The 21,058-nt window shown below is 36.0% G+C and overlaps 2 protein-coding genes, 1 long non-coding RNA gene and 1 other non-coding gene across 9 annotated transcripts; 2 read left to right on the top strand and 2 right to left on the bottom strand.

Annotated features, from left to right (window-relative positions):
* Positions 1 to 6,618: 6,618 nt before the first annotated feature.
* On the bottom strand, positions 6,619 to 9,903 carry LOC147493370 (uncharacterized). Of its 5 annotated transcripts, none has more exons than XM_086568879.1 (3): positions 7,720 to 9,855; positions 6,976 to 7,074; positions 6,619 to 6,841 (listed from the first exon to the last, which is right to left on the bottom strand). In XM_086568879.1, the coding sequence occupies exon 1, from the start codon at positions 9,708 to 9,710 to the stop codon at positions 7,821 to 7,823; it is 1,890 nt and encodes a 629-aa protein (XP_086425005.1). In that variant the 5' UTR covers positions 9,711 to 9,855; the 3' UTR covers positions 6,619 to 6,841; positions 6,976 to 7,074; positions 7,720 to 7,820. The 5 variants fall into 5 exon arrangements, with proteins under 5 accessions (XP_086425005.1, XP_086425007.1, XP_086425006.1 ...); XM_086568881.1 differs by having other exon boundaries at positions 6,980 to 7,074; XM_086568880.1 differs by having other exon boundaries at positions 6,619 to 7,074; positions 7,720 to 9,903.
* Positions 9,904 to 10,104: 201 nt separating this feature from the next.
* LOC147493368 (uncharacterized) lies at positions 10,105 to 12,430 on the top strand. The gene is made up of 4 exons (XR_015199397.1): positions 10,105 to 10,225; positions 10,304 to 10,423; positions 11,051 to 11,178; positions 12,097 to 12,430. It is a non-coding gene; the product is annotated as an uncharacterized LOC147493368 (long non-coding RNA).
* Positions 11,558 to 11,630, top strand: TRNAT-UGU (transfer RNA threonine (anticodon UGU)). Its single transcript has one exon. It is a non-coding gene; the product is annotated as a tRNA-Thr (tRNA).
* Positions 12,274 to 15,357, bottom strand: LOC147493367 (uncharacterized). 2 transcript variants are annotated; one of them, XR_015199396.1, is made up of 2 exons: positions 13,312 to 15,357; positions 12,274 to 12,686 (listed from the first exon to the last, which is right to left on the bottom strand). XR_015199396.1 is itself a non-coding variant. In XM_086567095.1 (2 exons), the coding sequence occupies exons 1-2, from the start codon at positions 14,172 to 14,174 to the stop codon at positions 12,620 to 12,622; spliced, it is 930 nt and encodes a 309-aa protein (XP_086423221.1). In that variant the 3' UTR covers positions 12,274 to 12,619. The 2 variants fall into 2 exon arrangements, 1 of the variants encoding a protein (XP_086423221.1); XM_086567095.1 differs by having other exon boundaries at positions 13,312 to 14,174.
* Positions 15,358 to 21,058: the final 5,701 nt, after the last annotated feature.

Genomic DNA, 21,058 nt, shown 5'->3' with positions numbered 1-21,058 from the left:
AGTAGGTGAATTTTAAGGGAATTGGTGCGTAGGCTAAGACGTTTGACATTTGTTTTTTTTTATGAAGTGTCTGTATTTTTTGTGTGTGTGAAAAGGATAAATTTTTGGATAAGGAAGAAAGAAGGGGTTTCACCAAGTAGGTAATTCTTCCCTTGATGTAGAGAACAATAACTTTTTATTCTGCTCCCCACAGATGGGCCATTGTTACGACCTAAAAAATCCCCGCCCCTTTTTACCTCCTTCTCTATTCACTCATCTTCTTCTTTTTATACTGCTGACCTATGGGCCTCCTTTCTGACCTATGGGCCCCTCATAGGCCAATAAAGCCATAACAAACAGATAGGTAAGTAAGTGAGGTTGTTATAGAGGTCCCGTTTCATTAATAAAAGAAGCTTGGTTACAATCTCAAATGCATTTTGCCACTCATATCTTCAAAGACAATTTTTTCATATCATGGACTAGGAATAACTTCAATAAATCTAACAAAAGGTATAGTTGAAGCTAATAAATTTGCTAATCTGTTAGCCTCTTTATATATATGTATGATGAACTGAGAACACTTCCAAACGTGCTATCAACTTCCTGATCCTCCCCATCAAATGTTTTGCCTGCCATGGATGCTCTCCTTTATTAATAAAGGAAACCACATTAGTAGAATCTATATAGATCTTGACTCTTCTAATGTCATGATGTAATGCTAAGTTCAGTCCCTGTTCCATTCCTTGTAGTTCTATAAGTGCAATAGAAGTGAAATATGACTTTCCTCTTGCTGCACAAACTACCTCGCCTTGGTGATTACGAATAGTTGCTGGCTTGCTGCCCATCCTCCTAGATTGCCTTGTAGAGTACTTTGCAGAGTACCATCAATGTTTAGTGCATAGGTTCCTTGTTCTGGTCTCTCCCAAGAACAAAATTTTTGTGTCTGTTCTTGAATGGATATATGAATATTCCATCTGCTCGTAAGGTCATCTCTCTCGGGTCCAATCTACATTTTGCAATTCACTGAATGTAGCTTGAGTTTAGCATCGTGAAATATAAGTTTAGCTACCTGCAGTTCTGTGCATTGCTTGCTATTGAATATTCTTTCATTCCTCTATTTCCAAACCCCATAAGTGAAGCCATTAAATATGAGTCTCAACGTATCCTTTTTGGCTCCTTTGCTCGAACCATGGTCAATCACCCATTGAATTTCATCCTGCCATGTTTGAGAATTCTGTTTGTTGTATCCTGCCCATGTGAGTAGCAGGTTCCATATTGTCTTGTGTAGAGAAAAAAGAGTTTTTTATGTTTTTCACGTTCAGAGCGCTTCAAGGCCAGAGTGGAATGCCACCAGCTCATGGCTCCGATGTTTTAGCGACCAGCCGCCGAATCGAAGCGACCCGCCGAGTCCTTTTTTTTGGCTTCGCTACAATAACCTGATTTTGGTTTTGGTATAAAAACAAATCAGTTTTTGGAAAACCTAACTTTTTCCAAAACCAAGAAAGAGAGAGAGATTATAAGAGAGCAATTCTTTGTGAGTTGAGTGTTCATTCTTTGTGAGTGAATTGAGAGACTTGTAATCTGTTACTCGGGACATCCAAGAAAGCTTGGAACTCGCGAAAGTGGAAGTAGGCAAATTGCCGAACCACGATATATCTCGTCTTGTGGTTTGTTCTTCCTTTACAGTAATTGTTTTACTTTATATGCTTGTTATTTGATATTGAGAAGTGTTGGGATATTGCTTGGAGGGTGTTGAAGTCTTGTCTAGTGTGAAGGATCGATCTTTGTGTAGGATTGATCCGTTTGTTGTGGGTAACGTTGTTTCCGCACTTATATATTCACAACAATTGGTATCAAAGCATAGGTATACGACCTAGGATTTTGAGTGTAGTGCTCAAAATTTGTGTAGACAAGGTGTTCGATTAAATTCCAAGGTGAAACTATTTCTTTTGGGTTATTGTGTGTAACTTGAAAGATGACTCCCAAGATGTCAAACGCAAGGTTTGAAGTAGAGAAGTTTAATGGGAAGAATAACTTTAGGATTTGGCAAGTCCAAGTAAAGGACATCCTCATCCAACAAGGTTTGCACAAGGCTTTAAAGGGGATTAAATCTAAGCGGCGAGTATGAGTAATGATGATTGGGAAGAGTTCGATCTTCAAGCTTGTTCATCAATCCGGTTATGTCTTGCTAATGAGGTTATGTATAGTGTGATGGGAGAAAATACCGCTGCCGGTATTTGGCTCAAACTAGAGTCTATGTATATGACCAAGAGCATGATGAACAAGATGTACCTTAAGAAGCGTCTTTATCGGTACATGATGGTCGATGGTTCAACGATGCAAGAGCACGTTAGTGAGTTCCGTCGACGTCTAGCGGATTATTTGAATGTTGGTATGAAGATGGATGATGAGGATCAAGCGACATGTTTAATATTCTCCTTGCCAGAAAGCTATGAGCATCTAATGACTACATTCATGAACAAAGAAGTCGTCGATCTTGACGAAGTTCAAAGTGCACTTCTTTCTTATGAGTTGATGAAGAAGACACGTGTAGAGAATAGCATTGATGCAGGTTAGGGGCTAGTGGCAAAAGGAAATTCGTATGAACAGAATTATTCAAGTAATGAGAATTCTAGGTCCAAGTCAAAGAAGCCTTTAAAATATGTACAGTGCTACAATTGCAATGAAAAGGGACATTATGCAAGTAATTGTCCTCACCCGAAGAAAGAGAACAAGAGAGATGGTCAGAAGAAAGGTAAGGCAAAAATTGAGGCAAATTATGCTTCAGGCTCTGAAGAGGATGAGTTCAGTCTCTGTGTGTCCAAACAAGACTATATGACCGAAAAGTGGATTCTTGATTCCGGATGTTCCTATCATATGTGCTCGAATAGAAAGTGGTTTACTTCTTATGAGAGCATTGATGGTGGTTCCGTTTTAATGGGTAATGACGTTGCTTGTAAGATGGTAGGAATTGGAACTATACGGGTCAAGATGTATGATGGTGTAATGAGGACTTTAACCGATGTGAGACATGTTCCTGAGCTAAAAAAAAGTCTTATTTTTCTTGGTACCTTGGATTCCAAAGGCCACAAGTTTGTGGGCGAAGGTGGAGTCCTAAATATTGTTAATGGCTCTTTAGTTGTTATGAAAGGTCAAAAATATGGAACCTTGTATACTCTGATAGGTAGTACGGTGATAAAGCGATGTAGCGATGGGTGCATGTAGTAATGATTCCGAAAGTGCACTAAGATATGACATATCGTTTAGGGCATATGAGTGAAAAGGGTTTGTCCGAGTTGTGCAAGCGAGGGTTCTTGAAGAACTTGAAGAAGCCAAGTATGGGGTTCCGAGCATTGGCGTCTATGGGAAGCAAAAGCAGAGTCAAGTTCAAGTCAAGCAAGCACACGACAACATGCATCCTTGATTATGTGCATACGGATGTTTGGGGACCCTCCAGGGTGGCTTCCAAGGGAGGTAACCGCTATTATGTCTCATTCATTGATGATCATACTCGCTATGTGTGGGTGTATATGATGAAATCGAAAGATGAAGTGTTTGAGACATTTAAGAAGTGGAAGGCAAAGGTTGAGAATCGCACAGATAGGAAGGTAAAGACATTACGGTCTGACAATGGTACTGAGTATACCTATGGACCTTTCCAAGAGTTCTGTGCGCAACAGGGAATTGCCAGACACTGGACAGTCAGGGGCACGCCACAGCAGAATGGAATGGTAGAGAGGATGAATAGAACTTTGCTTTTGCTTGAAAGAGCAAGATGTTTATTGTCTAATGCCAATCTAGGCAAAGAGTATTGGGCAGATGCAGTGTCCATGGCGTGTTACCTATACAATAGGTCACCAGTACCAGCTATAGATTGCAGGACACCTTATGAGGTGTGGTCGTAACCCACCGATTATAGTATTTTACGAAAGTGTTTGGATCGACAAATTGACTTACTACCATGTGAGGGACAAAGAAGCTAGATCCTAGAGCTAAGAAGGCCATATTCTTAGGCTTTGCAAATGGGGTAAAGGGATATAGATTGTGGTGTCTAGAAGACCACAAGTTCCTAGTCAGCAGAGATGTTACCTTTGATGAGACTTCCGTGTTATCTTTCAGTAAGCCGGAAGTAGCTGGGCAGAATGGTGAGTCTATAAAAGTTCAAGCTAATGAGCTTGAGTTGTCTAATGCAGCAGATGATCGTTTAGATCATGATGAGGTACCAAATCATGGAACCACACAAAGAACAGAAGAAGAGCAAGAGCATCCGCATCCAACTTGTAGTGGGTGACCCTAGGCCACGAGAGACAAGTTAAATAAGTGCACAAGTATGGGCACGAAGCCGTGGAACACTATGGTCGTGGATTTAGTGGCATATGCACCGAATATCAAAGATGATGAGCCGGATAGCTTCAAGGAAGCCGTTAGAGATGCTCATTACGAGATTGGTTGGTAGCTATGCAAGGAGATGGAATCTCTTGATAAAAATCACACATGGGACCTAGTTTTATTGCCAAAGGGCAAAAGGACTATCGGCGAAAAATGGGTGTTCGAAAAGAAAAAGGTCCTTCCCGAGTCCGACAAGATCGGGTACAAGGCAAGAGTGGTAGCAAAGGGTTTTTCACAGAAGGAAGGAGTTGACTACAATGAGGTATTTTCCCGGTGGTCAAACATACGCCCATTCGTGTGTTATTAAGTTTAGTTGCTCACTTCAACTTGGAGTTAGAGCAACTTGATGTGAAAAACCGCTTTCTTGCATGGGGACTTGGAAGAAGAGATCTATATGAGACAACCCGAAGGGTTTGTCGTTCTTGAAAAGAAGATTATGTATGCAAATTGAATCGGTCAATTATGCGACGTTAAAGCAATCGCCTGCAATGGGTACAAAGCTTTGACACATTCATGATGCAACATGAGTACACCCGGGGCAGTATGATTTGTTGTGTCTACTTTAGAAGCTTCGTGGTAATGACTTCATCTATCTCCCCGCTTTATGTAGATGACATGCTTATTGCTTCCAAAAGCATGGTGGAGATAGACAAGTTGAAATCTCAACTTAGCTCTGAGTTTGAGATGAAAGACTTAGGTGGAGCCAAGAAGATACTAGACATGGAGATTGACAGAGATAGGAAGAAGCGACGGATAGTTGTATCTCAGAAGAAATACATTCAGAAAGTAATTTCTCGATTTGGTATGGAGAATGCAAAGTCGGTTTCTACACCTTTAGCTGGGCATTTTAGGCTTTCAGCTAAGTTCTCTCCTAGTTCGGTAGAGGAACAAAAGCATATGACAAATGTTCCTTATGCAAGTGTCGTGGGCAGTTTGATGTATGCTATGGTGTGCACGCCCGGACATTTTTGACGTTAGCGCTAGTGTTGTCGCCAGGTATATGACAAACTGCAAGAAAGAGAGAGATTACGGAAAGCGAAGATTGGGAGGCGATGAAATGGGTATTAAGGTACTTGAAGGGTACCTTGGATGTGGGATTAGCTTATGGTGGAGGCACTTGTTGTGTCAGTGGGTTTGTAGATTCTGATTATGCAGGTGATCTAGATAGGCGACGATCGACTAATCGGTTATGTGTTTATGATGCATGGTGCACCGGTTAGTTGGAGGTCTATGCTACAGCTCCACAGATTGCTCTATCTACTACCGGGTATGCGCTAGTATATGGCGCGTCTTGGCAGGGCCAAAAAAGAAGCCACTATGGCTTCGAGGTCTTCTAGATGATTTGGGTATCGAAAGCGTAAAACAAAATGTGTTGCTTTGTATTGTGATAGTCGAGTGCTATTCATTTGGCGAAGAACCAAGTTCATCATGGTCGGACCAAGCATATTGATGTCCGTTATCACTTTATACTGGGGATGTCGCTGAGGATGGTGATGTAGCACTTGAGAAAGTAGACACCCATGACAATCCTGGCCGATATCTCGACGAAAAGTTGTCACCGAGTTAAGTTCCAACACCGCTTGGACTTGCTCCAAATCCTACATGTTTGAAAAGAGCCCTGCGGGGCATAGCCCTTTATTTTTTCACCGATTTATATGAAGTCTTCCTTTGGAGGTGTTCCTACCGGATGTGATCTTCTTTGGATGTGTTCGGCTTAGTTTTATGTGTTAAAACCTCACCGAGGTGGAGAATGTAGAAAAAAAGAGTTTTTTTCTGTTTTTCACGCTCGAGAGCGCCATAGCGCCAGAGCGACCATGTCTCCATGGCTCCAGTATGTTTTTAAGCCACCCGCCTTCGTCCTTTTTGTGGGCTTCGCTACAATAACCGCGATTTTAATTTTTGGTATAAAATACAATCGTTTTTTTGAAAACCTAACTTTTCCAAAACCAAGAAAATAGATTATTATAAGAGAGCAATTCTTTGTGAGTTGAGTGTTCATTCTCCTCGAGTGAATTGAGAGACTTGTAATCTGCTACTCGGGACATCCAAGAAAAGCTTGGAACTCGCGATGTGGAAGTAGGCAAATTGCCGAACCACGATATATCTCGTCTTGTAGTTTGTTCTTCCTTTACATTAATTGTTTTACTTTATATGCTTGTTATTTGATATTGAGAAGTGTTGGGATATTGCTTGGAGGGTGTTGAAGTCTTGTCTAGTGTGAAGGATCGATCTTTGTGTAGGATTGATCTGTTTGTTGTGGGTAACGTTGTTTCCGCACTTATATATTTATTATATATTTACAACATCTTGGCATAAATACAACTAAAAAACAAATGTTAGTTCCTCAGTTTCATCATGTATCCCACACAGAATACAAGTATCATCAGCAACAACGTTCCATTGCCTCATCTTGTTTCTAGTCTTCAGACCTCCTTTGAGCACCATCCAAGCAATAAAAGCATGCCTCGGAATTCTGTTAGAGATTGAGATCTAATATTAGCCATTCTCTGTTTGGAGCTCAATGAGTGCTAACTCAAGGACACCTACAGAATGCTGAAATTTCATTGAAGCATGAAACCTAAATCACGAAATATTAAACCGCCCTACCTACTTGTTTGTAGAACTTCTTGTTTTCCAGTACTAGGTCATTGCCACTTTAATTTTCTCATTTTTTTCTTGACCTGACTGATTGAGCTAAATATGAACCTACAAGAAAGGTGAAAAGAATAAGATCACTCTTTTTTCTCGAGAATTACTATTATGGTAATTCAAGTTCCTTAATTTGGAGGCCTTCCAAAGAAAATAATTAGTAAAGAAAGACCAGAGCGAAAAATATTGGCCTGCATTGTGCAAAGAAAGGAATCAAAACTCGAAGGATCTAGCATCATATCCTAGCCACGCATGTCTATACATATATCATTTTATCCTTCAAATTGTGTGAAGGGTTGGACGCAATGTAAGTTTGAATCTCAGTTTACATTATCCACAGTGCATAGCCGCCTTGTTACCGCTGTGGGCAGAAACATTTTGAGCATAAAGGGTATGTCTCTCTATGCTAATTAAGTGAGTGACAAATGCCATATCTATCCTCTAGTCTTGATGCCAATAGAGATTCCCAGCTACGGGTAAACTGCGAACCTAAAAAAAAACCAATTCTTATGAAACATAGGCAGATTGTGATTCCTAGAACATTCTTGATGTTGGTTTTGGTAAAAGAAGAATGCAGGCAATTTGTCCTCGTTCAGGCATTCGCCTACTTTATATTTCATAAGTGGAGGAAGTAATACTTTTGGAATACAAACCAAAAATGAAAATTCTGTAAAATATGCATATGCGTTGTTTCGTACATACCTGTTTCTCCAAACTTCTAATCTTTCAATCGGTCCGCCTGCTTGAGTTTCACCAAAATCTTCAATCACAGGGTCAATGTCAGCAGTAATGATGCCTTCCACTCATGTTTTTGTGGCATAAATTTCAGAAGTAATCAGGCAAAAGATATTACTCTCTGTAGGGAAAGACAATCTCAAATGAGCTTCGAGTGACTCAAGTTTGCAAATGAGTGCCAAACCAAGTCTTACTCTGTTTTCATATTCTTCTATGGGGCTCTCAAGAATATGATTGAATATGGCTTCTGGGAGTCGAGTGAGGAGTACATGCAACATGTCAACAAATAACTGCACTACGTGATCATACAGCTCTTTACTTGATGCATATGATCGGCGGTGAATGAAATCAACCATAACACTCGCTTCATGACACAAAATGCTGGTTGTAAATGATTCTTGATATTCTCTAAGAATTCCAAGTACATGCTTCGATTCGAATTTAGATGGATCCATTCTATCCATTCCATTCATACATTCCTGAACTTTATTTTTATCAGCAACCTCGCTGATGAGCCCGAACTTCCAAAGAATCTTTGCATATGTAGATCTTAACTTATCTTTGGAGCTTCCCACCTTTATGTTGTTGTCAATGAAATGAATGATGTCGAACACTTCCCCCAAGATGTTGGTTAGAGATTTATTCATAGAAGTTGGCATCGCGACTTTGGCTATTTCTACTAGTAATAGCACGGAAAGAGAAGAAATAGTTGATACCAGTTCAATGAGAATTTTTGGACAATTCCTTTTATTCATCTCCATGCATCTCTCCATGCATTCCACACCTTTCCTTAGTATGCAGGGTTCCACTACCACCTGATGTGCTTTAACTAAACTTTGAAATCCGACCATAAGTCTCTCTTCAGCAAATCCATCCTTAAAAATTGTATTTATCACACCGCCAGCAAATCCTGAGAATATTAAGACAATAACCGACAGCAAACAGTCCATATATGCCAGGGGATAAAATATTGCATATCGCAGTGGCAATTCAAGTGAACTCGGCAAGCTTGTTAAGGAAAATAGGTATAGAAGTTGTCGGTAAGGTGAATCTGGAAGCTTATCTACAATCTCATTGTCCTCCAAAACATGGCAAGAAAATATAAGCCATCTAAACCCAATGGCCAAACTAGCAACAAAAACAGTGATAGTTTGGCTCACTACAATCAACCACATTGACCATCCATAATCAGAAGCTCCTCCATGAAACTTGAAATCCTTAAAGACAAGAGATCGGACCATGGCTACCATAAGAACCAGTGAAGAGATCATGCAAACAGAAGACGCATAGCAAGAATCTGAGTTCTTACATATCATAAACTGTGGTGAGGAATTATAACCATGTATATAGCAGACTTTCAATCGTTGTAACATACTTTGTTCACCCTTTCTGATGAGATGTTTGTTTTGGTCGAGTGTTTCACCCTTATAAGAATTGATGATAGTAATGAGGGATACCCATAACTTTGTGAGCAATAACAACATGCAGACCATGACGAGGGAATGTTCTACAGTGAAACAGTAAATCACACCCATGGCCATTTGTATACAAATATTGACGATTACAGTAATCGCAAATATGCTAAATGCTGTAACGTTTGCATATGACTCAAACACCACATTAATCCCAACTGAAGGTGTCATTAAACCAATCGCTAAACATATAAAGACAGTGCCACTGAGCTTAGACAGTTGGTCTACAGGACTTGGCATATTAGTAGTTAGATCAACTGGAATTTTTGTAGCAATTGATATAAGTGTTATTGTAATAGAGTTAAGCGGGAATAACCGACAAGGGAACCAAAATTTCTTATCGCAAAACCCGTCCAACACATCATAGAGGATTAGGAACAAACATACCAAATTTGCTGCTGCACAATATAAGCCGATCAGAAGGACTGGAGAACAATAATTGTCCACGTTCACCGTGGTTCCATTTACACTCAAATTGCTTGCCATTTTGTGTGTCTGAACCTCTCTGTGCTCTGGCTCTTCTACTGCTTCGAACTTGGAAGGCCTTCTGAATACTATTTATATGTTTCAGCAGCAGGTTGCCTTTCACCAGTTGGGAGTTGTTATCAATTTCTCTTGTTTATTAACTTAATTTTCTATTCATTATCACTACAAGTCTACAAGGTAAGAGAGTAAGACCAAGTATTCACACTGCATACGTGCAGAATCTATAAGCCAATTGGACCAATGCCGTTTGAAAAGCGAGTCCTCACCGGCAAGTTAACTGACCGTTTCTTCTTTAGTTGATATATTGACTTCTCTTTTGGTTAGAGCAAGTTTGAAGTCAAGTTTGAGGGCCCGATTTAAAATCATTATTAGGCTACGACAACGGTCGACAAGTGAACTACGCACCCAAACTCAACTACCCCTATAATCCAAACTTCAACTCCTGAGTCCTGAGTCCTGTCTCCAATAAACTGCGCTCTCCAGTGCCAACACTTTCAACCGTACGCACCCCTGAGGTCCTGACTTTCTCTCTCTCCTCGTTTTTTTTTACCATTATAAAATCTAGTAATATTTTATTTTCTTTTTCCACGCAGGTGTTCAGGCCTGCACACATGAATTTGATCTCCACCGCGTGTCCAATAATTCTCGATGAAGTTACTTAGTTTTTCAAGAATCTTGGTGTAAAAAACTTCACATTTCACTCTTGTAGATTGGTATGTCCTGAACTTCAACTTTTCAAAATACTGTCCTTATTAAAGCAAAAAAAAAAAAAAAATGTTTTTATATTTGATAGTAATGTTGTATGTCTTTATGTTGATTACAGTAGTCACTTGACTTTCATTTGAGATACTTTGAAATTCTTCTGGATAGTCATATGCATTCAATATAGTCTAGTACTCTAGTGTAGGAAATCTCGAAGCATGGGTAAGACAAAAAGCAACTTTCATAGAATGTAGTTAGTAATGTTTTGAGAAGTGGTGGAATTTGTTTGTATTGGAGATAAGGAAATATAAGGATTCTTTTTTATACGAATTCAAAAGCACTGCCAACTTTTGTAATTTTAGGAATTATAAGTTGGTATTTTACTATTTTTTTAGGAATCTGTTGGTAATTGGAGATTTTAGGGACTACAAGGATTCTTTTTCGTAACTTTAGGAATTATAAGGATTCTCAAACTTGGTAACTAGGAATTATAAAGATTATTTTTAGTACATAATGTACATTGGAGATATCATAGAAGTAAGATATGATATCTGTGCTGTGTGCTGGATATGTGAAGCGTCTATTGAGTCTTAAGGTAGTTTTCACAATGTATTTGTTTTTATTTTATTTTTTTGCAGTAGAAGTGCAAACAAAGAACAGTACTGATATAATTGTAATATTGGTAGCTACTCCTGGAAGTGGCAAGTTCACTTTCTTTGAAAATGTCATGAGAGCTTCTCACCGGCGTTGGATTCATACGTGTCAGGTCACGTTTCTTTCTTTCCAACTAAGTATGTTCTCTATGAATACCTACAATGCATTTGATAAAATGCCTAACTTGGATTGTTTTGGTTATTCTTCACATTGTTTATTTCTTAACAATTTAGAAGAAAGACTAAATATATCGTTTTCACTCAGTATTTTGCAAGAAGACTCTCTTTTGACCTATTATGTTTTGAACATTGTTAATGCCACTCATGAAATAATTGTTGGAAATTTGACAACTTGGTTTATTAACCATCTTTTGACTGGTGATTCAAGTCACTTTTTTCGCTTCTTTGGGCTAAGTTTGATGGTCTATTCGTCACATCATTAGAAAATCAGTTGATAACTTATATTGAAATAAACTATGCATTTCAACACATGCACCAGTAGCTCAGTGGTTAGAGCATCTGTTTTGTAGACAGAAAGTTGTAGGTTCGACCCCTACCTGGCGCTTAACCTAAGCTATCAGATACCTTAAAAACATTGTTTTTGGTGCATAATGTGGATTATATTCTGACGGTGTACATATTGGCATATTTCTTCTTCTTGGTATATAATGGTGACTTCCTCCTCGATGGTTTGTGCAGTGCAGGTTTTGTTCAAGATTTTGATGTTCAGCGAGTAAGATTCATAGTTTTAGTTGTTTGGTGAAATTCATTTAAGTGTTAGTTGTAGTTGGATGTTTCCATGAGTTTGTCTATGCATTACTGACATACTATAAGGTTCATTCTGTCGGTATTGCTAACCTTGAGTATGGAAGTGGTTTCATAATATACTGTTAGCATCTTTCTTTAGATTTTTGTTATGTGTCATTGTGTCATATTTACTGTAGTATCTTTATTTATCTATTTCTCTACTTTAGGTGAGGGAAAAAACAAAAGATATCCCTGACGTATCTCATGCTGGTTCATTGCATCAGGAAGCCAAACGGTGAGGGCATATTCTCGCAGCAAAGGTTTATCTTATGGACTCGAGATCTCTTTGGGTACAGAGATCATCTCTGTAACCGTGTTATCTCGCCGTTGATCCGAATTCGAGATGTGTGTGTGTGCCGAGATACGAGATGTGTGTATACTATTTTGCTATTTACTGAATATTTAAGCTTTAAGAAATACTTTCATTTCAAACATTTGGCTGTATGTTTTAGTCGATACATAATCACCATCATGACCCTGAATTATATATCAACACAGTACAGTTGTATGCAATTATCTATTACCACCATAACGGATTAATTAACTTCAACTTCTTCAGTTTTTCCCCATTATTGGAGTAGACTAACCATGCTCTGTTTAATGTAATGGGGCTCAATGAGTTGCTTTAACTCAAGGACACCTAAAGAATGCTGGAATTTCTTTTGAAGCATTAAAACATTAAACAGAGATTCTCTTCGCCCTTTTTTATTCTATCTACTCATTTGTAGAACTTGATCTTTTCCAGTACTAGCTCATTGCAACATTCGATATTCTCAGTTTTTTCTTGACTTGACTGATTGATCGAAAAATGAACCTACAAGAAAGCAAACCAAAGAATAAGATACCTCTTTTTTCTCGAGAAATACTATTATAATAATTCAAATTCCTTAAATGTTGGGGGCCATCCACAGAAAAAAAAAACAAAAATATTGGCCTGCATTGTGCAAAGAAACGGATCAAAACTCGAAGGATCTAGCATCATATTATTGCCACACATGTCCATACAAATATCTTTTAACACTTCAAATTATGTGAAGGATTGGATGCAATTTTGCAATGAAAGTTTGATAATCAGTCTACAACCAGTGCATAAACCAAACCGCCTTTGAGCAAAAATGGGCATGTCTCTCTATGCCAATCAAGTGTGTGATAAGTGCCATATCGATCCTCTAGTCTTGATGTCAATAGAAATCCCCAACTAGGGGCAAACTGTGAAGCTCAATAAAAACCAATTCTTTTCGAACAGGGGCAGATCGTACAACCTAGAACATTATTGATATTTGTTTTCGTAAAAGTAGAATGCAGGCAAGTTTACTCTTGTTCAGGCATTTGTGTACTCTAAATTTCAAAACTTAAGGAAGTAATACTTATGGAATACAAACCAAAAATGAAAAATTTAAAAATATGTAAAATATGAATATGCGTTGTTTCGGACATACCTGTTTCTCCATACTTCAAATCTTTCAAACGGTCCACCTGCTTGAGTTTCAGCAAAATCTTCAATCACAGGGTCAATAATGTCAGCAGTAATGATGCCTTCCACTTGCATTTTTGTGGCAGAAATTTGAGAAGTAATCAGGCTAAAAATATTACTCTCTGTAGGAAAAGACAATCTCAAATGAGATTCTAGCGGCTCAAGTTTGCAAATGAGTGCCAAACCGAGTCTTACTCTATTTTCATATTCTTCTATGGGGCTCTCAATAATATGATGGAATATGGCTTCTGGGAGTCGAGTGAGGAATACATGCAACATGTCAACAAATAACTGCTCTATGAGATCATATAGCTCTTTACTTGATGCATATGACCGGCGGTGAATGAAATTAACCATAGCACGTGTTTCATGACACAAAATATTGGTTGTAAATGATTCTTGATATTCTCTAAGAATTCCAAGTACGAGCTTCAATTCGAATTTAGATGGATCCATTCTATCCATTCCATTCATACATTCCTCGACTTTATTTTTATCAGCAACCTCGCTGATCAGCCCGAACTTCCAAAGAATCTTTGCATATGTGGATCTTAACTTATCTTTGGAGCTTCCCACCTTTATGTTGTTGTCAATGAAATGAATGATTTCAAACACTTCACCCAAGATGTTGGTCAGAGATGTATTCATAGAAGTTGGCATTGCGACTTTGGCTATTTCTACTAGTAATAACACCGAAAGAGTAGAAATTTCCCTCCCTGCATTCAGACCAATAGTAAGAGAATCTTGTGACGATGGGGAAATAGTTGATAGCAGTTCAATGAGATGTTTTGGACAATTCCTTTTATTCATCTCCATCCATCTCTCCATGTGTTCAACACCTTTCCTCAGTATGCAAGGTTCGATTATCACCTTGGTGTGCTTTAACTAAACCTTCAAATTCATCCATAAGTGTCTCTTCAGCAAATCTATCCTTCCAATACGTATTTATCACACCCCCAGCGATTCCTGAGACTATTAAGACAATAACCGATAGCAAACAGTCCAGATATGCCAGGGGATAAAATATTGCATATCGCAGTATCAGTTCAAGTGAACTCGGGAAGCTTGTTAAGGAGAATAGGTATAGAAGTTGCCGGTAAGGTGAATCTGGAAGTTTATCTACAATCTCATTGTCCTCCAAAACATGGCAAGCAATTATAATCCATCTAAACCCAATGGCCAAACTAGCAACAAAAACAGTGATAGTTTGGCTCACTACAATCAACCACATTGACCATCCATAATCAGAAGCTCCTCCATAAAAATTAAAATCCTTAAAGACAAGAGACCGGAGCATGGCTACCATAAGAACCAGTGAAGAGATCATGCAAACAGAAGACGCATAGCAAGAATCTGGGTTCTTACATATCATAAACTGTGGTGAGGAATTATAACCGTGTATATAGCAGACTTTCAGTCGTTGTAACATACTTTGTTCACCCTTTCTGATGAGATGTTTGTTTTGGTCGAGTGTTTCACCCTTATAAGAATTTATAGGAATGACAGATACCCATAACTTTATGAGCAATAACAACATGCAGAACAGGATGACCGAATGTTCTACAGTGAAACAGAAAATCACACCTATGGCCATTTGTATACAAATATTGACAATTACAGTAATCACAAATATGCTAAATGCTGTAACATTTGCGTAGGATTCAAACGCCCCTTTAACGCCAACTGAAGTCGTCATAAAACCAATCGTTAAGCATATAAAGACAGTGCCACTGAGCTTAGACAGTTGGTCTACAGCACTTGGCATTTTAGTTGTTAGATCAACTGGAATTTTCGTAGCAATTGATATAAGTGTGATTGTAATAGAGTTAAGCGGAAATAACCGACAAGGGAACCAAAATTTCTTATCGCGAAACCCAGCCCACACATCACTAAGGATTAGTACAAAACATACCAAATTTGCTGCTGCACAATATAAGCCGATCAGAAGGACTGGGGAAGAATAATTTTCCAGGTTCACCGTGGTTCCATTTACACACAAATTGCTTGCCATTTTTGCGTATCTGAACCTCTCTGTGCTCTGGCTCCTCTACAGCTTCGAACTTGGATACTATTTATTTGTTTCAGTAGTTTATACATTGCATTGTCAGCAAGTTGGGAGTTGTTATTACTTTCTCTTGTTTATTCAACTTAATTTTCTACGCATTATCACCACAAGCCCACAAGGTAAGACCAAGTATTAACACTGCATAAGTGCAGAATCATCTGCTAAATAAGCCTTATTGGAACATATAATATGTCGTTTGAAAGCGATTCCTCAGCAACAAGTTGACTGTATACAACTAGTTGTTATGTGTTTTATCTTATTAAAATGTATGAACCATTTTAAAGACAAAATAATAAATTTTAAAATTTATTTGCCAGTGGAAAATTTTGTGTTATGTCAGTTGATGCAAATTGTACAAACAAGCAACCACAAAACTAAATTTTCCCACTAGATATTTGTCGGGAAATTTTTTAAGTGGAAAATTATTTTTCCATTATTTATTTGCCAAGTGGGAAAATTTATCAACCACCCTAATAGAAACAGGTTACCCTCATTCAACTAATTATTCATTCTTTCTTCTTCTTTAGTTGATATTAGGGTATGCCTGTGCCTATGGCCCGCAATTAAAAAATAAGCCCATGCTCACATTTTCAAACCCATAAAAGTTCAGCCCATTGTTGATTTTTTTGTGTGGGGGTGGGTGAGGTGAGAAATACTTTTTAACTCACCCCTCATGATTTTTTAGTGGCTATAGTTAAAGGGTGTGACAACCACATCTCACCTTGTGACATATAATTTGTTCCCCTCACTCTCTTCCTTTTTATTATACTAGATTTTGGACCCGGGCATACGCCCGGGATCTATTAAATATTTTGTGTGCTGAAAAAGCTTTACAAAATGTCTCACACAAATTTTCGAATCAGAATATATTTTTATTAAAAATAAATCAAAATAATGTTAATGGCGATTAATTATGGTGCATAAGTACTTGGAAACTAAAGAGATCAAATTGAGATAGCATATCCACTTTGTGGTTTAGGATATTAATCCATAATTTTTAAATAGAATTATATTAAACTCGGTCTAGCTTGTATAATAGTTTTCTTAGATTTATAGTGATTTAGCGGCAAATTTTCGAATCGAATATATTTTTATTGAAAATAAACCAAATATGTTAATGAAAGCAAATGATTATGGTGTATAAGTACTTGGAAACTAAGGGATTAAATTGAGATAACCTTTTCACTTTATGGTTTAGAATATTAATCCATAATTTTCAAATAGAATTATCTTAAACTTAATCTAGCTTGTATAATAGTTTTATTAGATTTATGGTGATTTAGTCAGTAAATCATCACTATTCAAATTATGTACTAATGTGTACAAATCACTAAAACAGATTGATTATTTTCATATCATCAAAAAATACACTACTCTCATTTGAAAAGATTTATCACATGAACGTGTCCTATGAACGGGTGTCATTATATTAAATTATTCTAAAAAATATTAGCAACTATGCATAACCATGAAAAAATAAAAATTATATTAATTACTCATTTAAATTTCTTGCACCATTCTCTATAAAAAAGAAGCATCAAACCTTGATAAAACTCATCGACTTCTTTTTATTGTTAGGTTTAATAATATAAGTTTGATTAAAGTTTTGTGAGAATGTTCAATGTGGCCAAAATAATATTGAAGCTGCTTGAATAGCAAGACATTCCCAATTACAATAAAAAAAATTATAATAAATACTATTTAAAATGCAAAACTATATTTGTCGAGATATTTATTCTCTCTACATATAATACAAATATGTTTTAGGGTTATTAGTTCAATGCATTTGCATCAAGTTTTTGATTTTCCATTAATTATATATTCTTTGAGATTAGTTTAATGTAGTACGTTGCATCCAGTTTCTAATTTTTCATTAATTATTCTTTAAGGCTAGTTCAATGCAGTTGCATCAAGTTTCCAATTTTCTCATTAATTATTATTTGAGGTTTAGTTCGGTCTGAATTGTATTCACTTTATGATTTCCAGTTAGTTATTCATTAAGGTTAATTCAGTACAGTTGCATCCAATTTTCGATATTTTGTTAATTAGTCTTTGAGATTAGTTCATTGTATTTGCATCCATGTTCCAATCTCCCGTTAATTACTCTTTGAGGTTAGTTTAATACATCCAGATCCGCCGATTTCCTATTAATTATTTTTCTAGGTTAGTTCGATAGTTTACAATTTCTATACAGTTTACATATATGTAAGGGTCTGTTTTTATAAATTCACTTTCGTTTTGGGTTCCTAATTACTCGTAATTATTCATGTGAGAAGGCTAAAAAAGTGGACATTTATGCTTTGAGGTCAGTGCGATGCAGTTACATCCGACTTCCGATTTCTAGTTAACTATTTTTTGAGGTTATTTCAATGCATTTGCATCCAATTTTTTATTTTCCATTAGTTAATCTCTTATTTTAGTTTAATGCAATTGCATCCAATTTTTGGTTTTCCGTTAATTATTCTTTGAGGTTAGTTCAATGCAGTTGCATCCGATTTCCGATTTTATGTTAATTGTTTTTTGAGATTAGTTCAATGCATTTGCATCAAGTTTCCAATTTCCCATTAATTATTTTTTGAGGTTAGTTCAATGCAGTTACATCAAATTTATAATTTCCCGTTAATTATTCATTAAGGTTAGTTCAAGTCGGGTTTCATCCATTTTTCAATGTTTAAGTTAATTAGTCTTTGAGATTACTTCATTGCATTTGGATCAAGTTTTCAATTTCCCGTTAATAACTCTTTAAGGTTAGTTCAATGCATCTGCATCTAGTTTATGATTATTTATGCTTTGAGGTTAGTTCGATATAATTATATCCGGTTTCTGATTTCCCGTTAACTATTCTTTGAGGTTATTCAATGCATTTGCATTTAGTTTCCAATTTCCCACCAATTATTCTATGAGGTTAGTTCAATGCAGTTGCATTCAGTTTTTTATTTTTTGTTTATTATTTTTTGAGTTAAGTTCAATGCATTTGCATCAAGTTTTTGGTTTCCCATTAATTATTATTTGAGGTTTGTTTGATGTATTTGCATACTATTTCCGATTTTTTCAAAGTATTTTTCAAATATTTTGCATCCAATTTCTAATTTCCCATTAATTATTCTCATCATCGTTAGTTTAATGCAATTTGTATAAAGTTTCTAATTTCCCGTTAATTACTCTTTGAGCTCAGTTATGTATTTGAATCCAGTTTTCGATTTCTTTATAATTATCTAATGTGGTGTGTAATACCAAGTTCTACTGATCCATCTGTAGTGTCATTGCAAACATGACATAAAAAGTAAATTATGCTTAATTTACTATGTGGGATCATCGAAGATTATTCAGTTTTCGATTTCCAGTTAATTATTCTTTAAATTATGCATGACTCACTATATGGAATCGATCTTCAAAGATTATCTACGAACGGGTGTTGTTATATTAATTATTCTGAAAAATATTTGCAAATATGCAGAACTATTATATATTAATATTATATTTATCACTAAACCAAATTTCTTATAACTTGAAAACCTCACTCTCCATTAAAAAAAAAACTTGCATTTGATAAAATCCTTCAACTTCATTTTGTTGTTTAATAATAGAAGTTTGATTAATGTTTTGTGAGATTGCCTAATAAAGCGAAGTTCATATATATTGAAACTACTTGAATACGAAAAGAGATAAGATAAACACAATTTTAAATACAAAACTATATTTATCGAGACATTCCCACAACATATAACCCAACTATGTTTTGAGGTTAGTTCAATGCATTTGCATCCAGTTTCTGATTTTCCGTTATTTATATTTTGAGGTTAGTTTAATGTAGTTGCATCCAATTTCCAATTCTCGTTATTTATTTTTTGAGATCAATTCAATGCCGTTGCATCCAGTTTCTGATTTATCGTTAATTATTTTTTTTGGTTAGTTGAATACATTTGCATCCAATTTTCAATTTCCTGTTAATTGTTCTTCAAGGTCAGTTCGATGCATTTGCATCCAATTTTTGATTTCCCGTTAATTATTCTGTGAGATTAATTTAATGTATTTGCATCCAGTTTCTGATTTCTCGTTTATTATTTGATAAAGTTGTATTTGCATATAGTTTCTGATTTCCCGTTAATTATTTTTTAAGATTAGTTTCACGCATTTGCATTATGTTTCTAATTTATAATTAATTTTTCTTTGAGGTTAGTTCAATGCAGTTGTATTCAATTTCCGATTTCCTGTTAATTTAATCTTTGAGGGTTAGCTCAATGTATTTACATCCAGTTTCCGATTTTATGACAATTATTTTTTAATGTTAGTTTGATGTATTTGCATCCAAGTTTTGATTTTATGTTAATTATTCTTTGAGGTTAGTTTAATGTAGTTGTATCCATATTCCGATTTTCTATTAATTAATTTTTAAGATTAGTTTAATGCTTGTATTTGTATCCAGTTTCCGATTTTCCGTTAAATATTATTTGAGGTTAGTTCGATACATTTGCATCCAGTTTTTGGTTCCCCATTAATTGTGTTTTTTTTTTTTTTTTACGTTAGTTTCATTCAATATTATACATATTTTAAAATATTTGTCATTATTGCTTTGTCGTTATTATTTTTTTTTATTTATTTTCTATTATATATTTTGTGATGTTATTTTTAGTATAATTGTTACGCGTTAAAGATATATTCGAAATAAGTCGGTGTTTTATCATAGTCTCATAGACACTAGAATTGTATGATTTGTAATATGGAATTAGTTTCTACAAATCACTTATATTTTTAGCAATTTTTTATTTGATCAAATATATAAAAATTATAACAATAAAAGTGTTTGATTAAGTAATATGAAATTACATTATACAAATCACCTATTTTTTAGCAAATTTTTTTATTTTTTATTTTATCAAATATATAAGAATTGACAATACACTCAAACTCTCCAAATATAAGAATTAGAAATACACTCAAACTCTCCAAAGAGCTCCAAATATAAGAATTAGAAATACACTCAAACTCTCCAAAGAGGTTCAATGTAGGGATTGTGTAGGCTATTAGAAAATACTATCTTTCATATTATAGTGCCACATAGGATAGAGAAAAATCTAACTCTCATATTAGAGTGACACATAGGAGAGAGAAAATCCTCCTTTAAAGGTCTCTGTTTTAGTATATTTTTAGTATATATATAGTAGATATACTAGTCTCTTTGTACGTGTCTTTGCCACGTTAACAATCTCCGATTTTATTTTATTTTTCATTAATTTCTGGACGTGAAACTACCATTTTACCCCTGCAAAAGACAATAAAAGAATAAAATAAACAAATGGTATGAGCTATAATATTCGTGTTTGGAAAGGGACAAAATTGGAAAAAAAATTAATGGCGTGATGAATTCACTGTTGAAACCCTCATTTTCTTTAAAAAAGTTAGATGACTAGGGTATGCCATTGCTTACGGCCGCGAGATCTCGATGCGCCTGCGTCGCTATCCCGACAACTTGTTGAGGCGTAAGCGCACTTTTGGCACAAACAACACGTCGTGCCTTTGGCGCAAGGCTAGCCGCGCTTTTGGCTCGAAACAACTCGTCGCGCCTTCGGCACAAGGCCAGCCTAATTACCCATTATCCATAAGCCCAATAGTATCAATTGGGCAAGCCAATTGTGCAGTACCATGT

This window comes from Coptis chinensis, chromosome 6 (genome assembly GCF_015680905.1).
Source record: "Coptis chinensis isolate HL-2020 chromosome 6, ASM1568090v1, whole genome shotgun sequence".
NCBI classification, from domain to species: Eukaryota; Viridiplantae; Streptophyta; class Magnoliopsida; order Ranunculales; family Ranunculaceae; genus Coptis; species Coptis chinensis.
Note: the sequence above shows the minus strand (reverse complement) of the source record. Positions and strands in the feature narration are given on the sequence as shown.

What these genes read in the sequence shown, in the direction of transcription:
- LOC147493370 (XM_086568880.1), bottom strand. Translation starts at nt 9,710, where the DNA reads ATGGCAAGCAATTTGAGTGTAAATGGAACCACGGTGAACGTGGACAAT.
- LOC147493367 (XM_086567095.1), bottom strand. Translation starts at nt 14,174, where the DNA reads ATGGAGAGATGGATGGAGATGAATAAAAGGAATTGTCCAAAACATCTC. An exon ending in TTTGAAGTATGGAGAAACAG is followed by an intron (nt 12,687 to 13,311) that starts GTATGTCCGAAA and finishes GCTTTCTTGTAG; the next exon opens with GTTCATTTTTCGATCAATCA.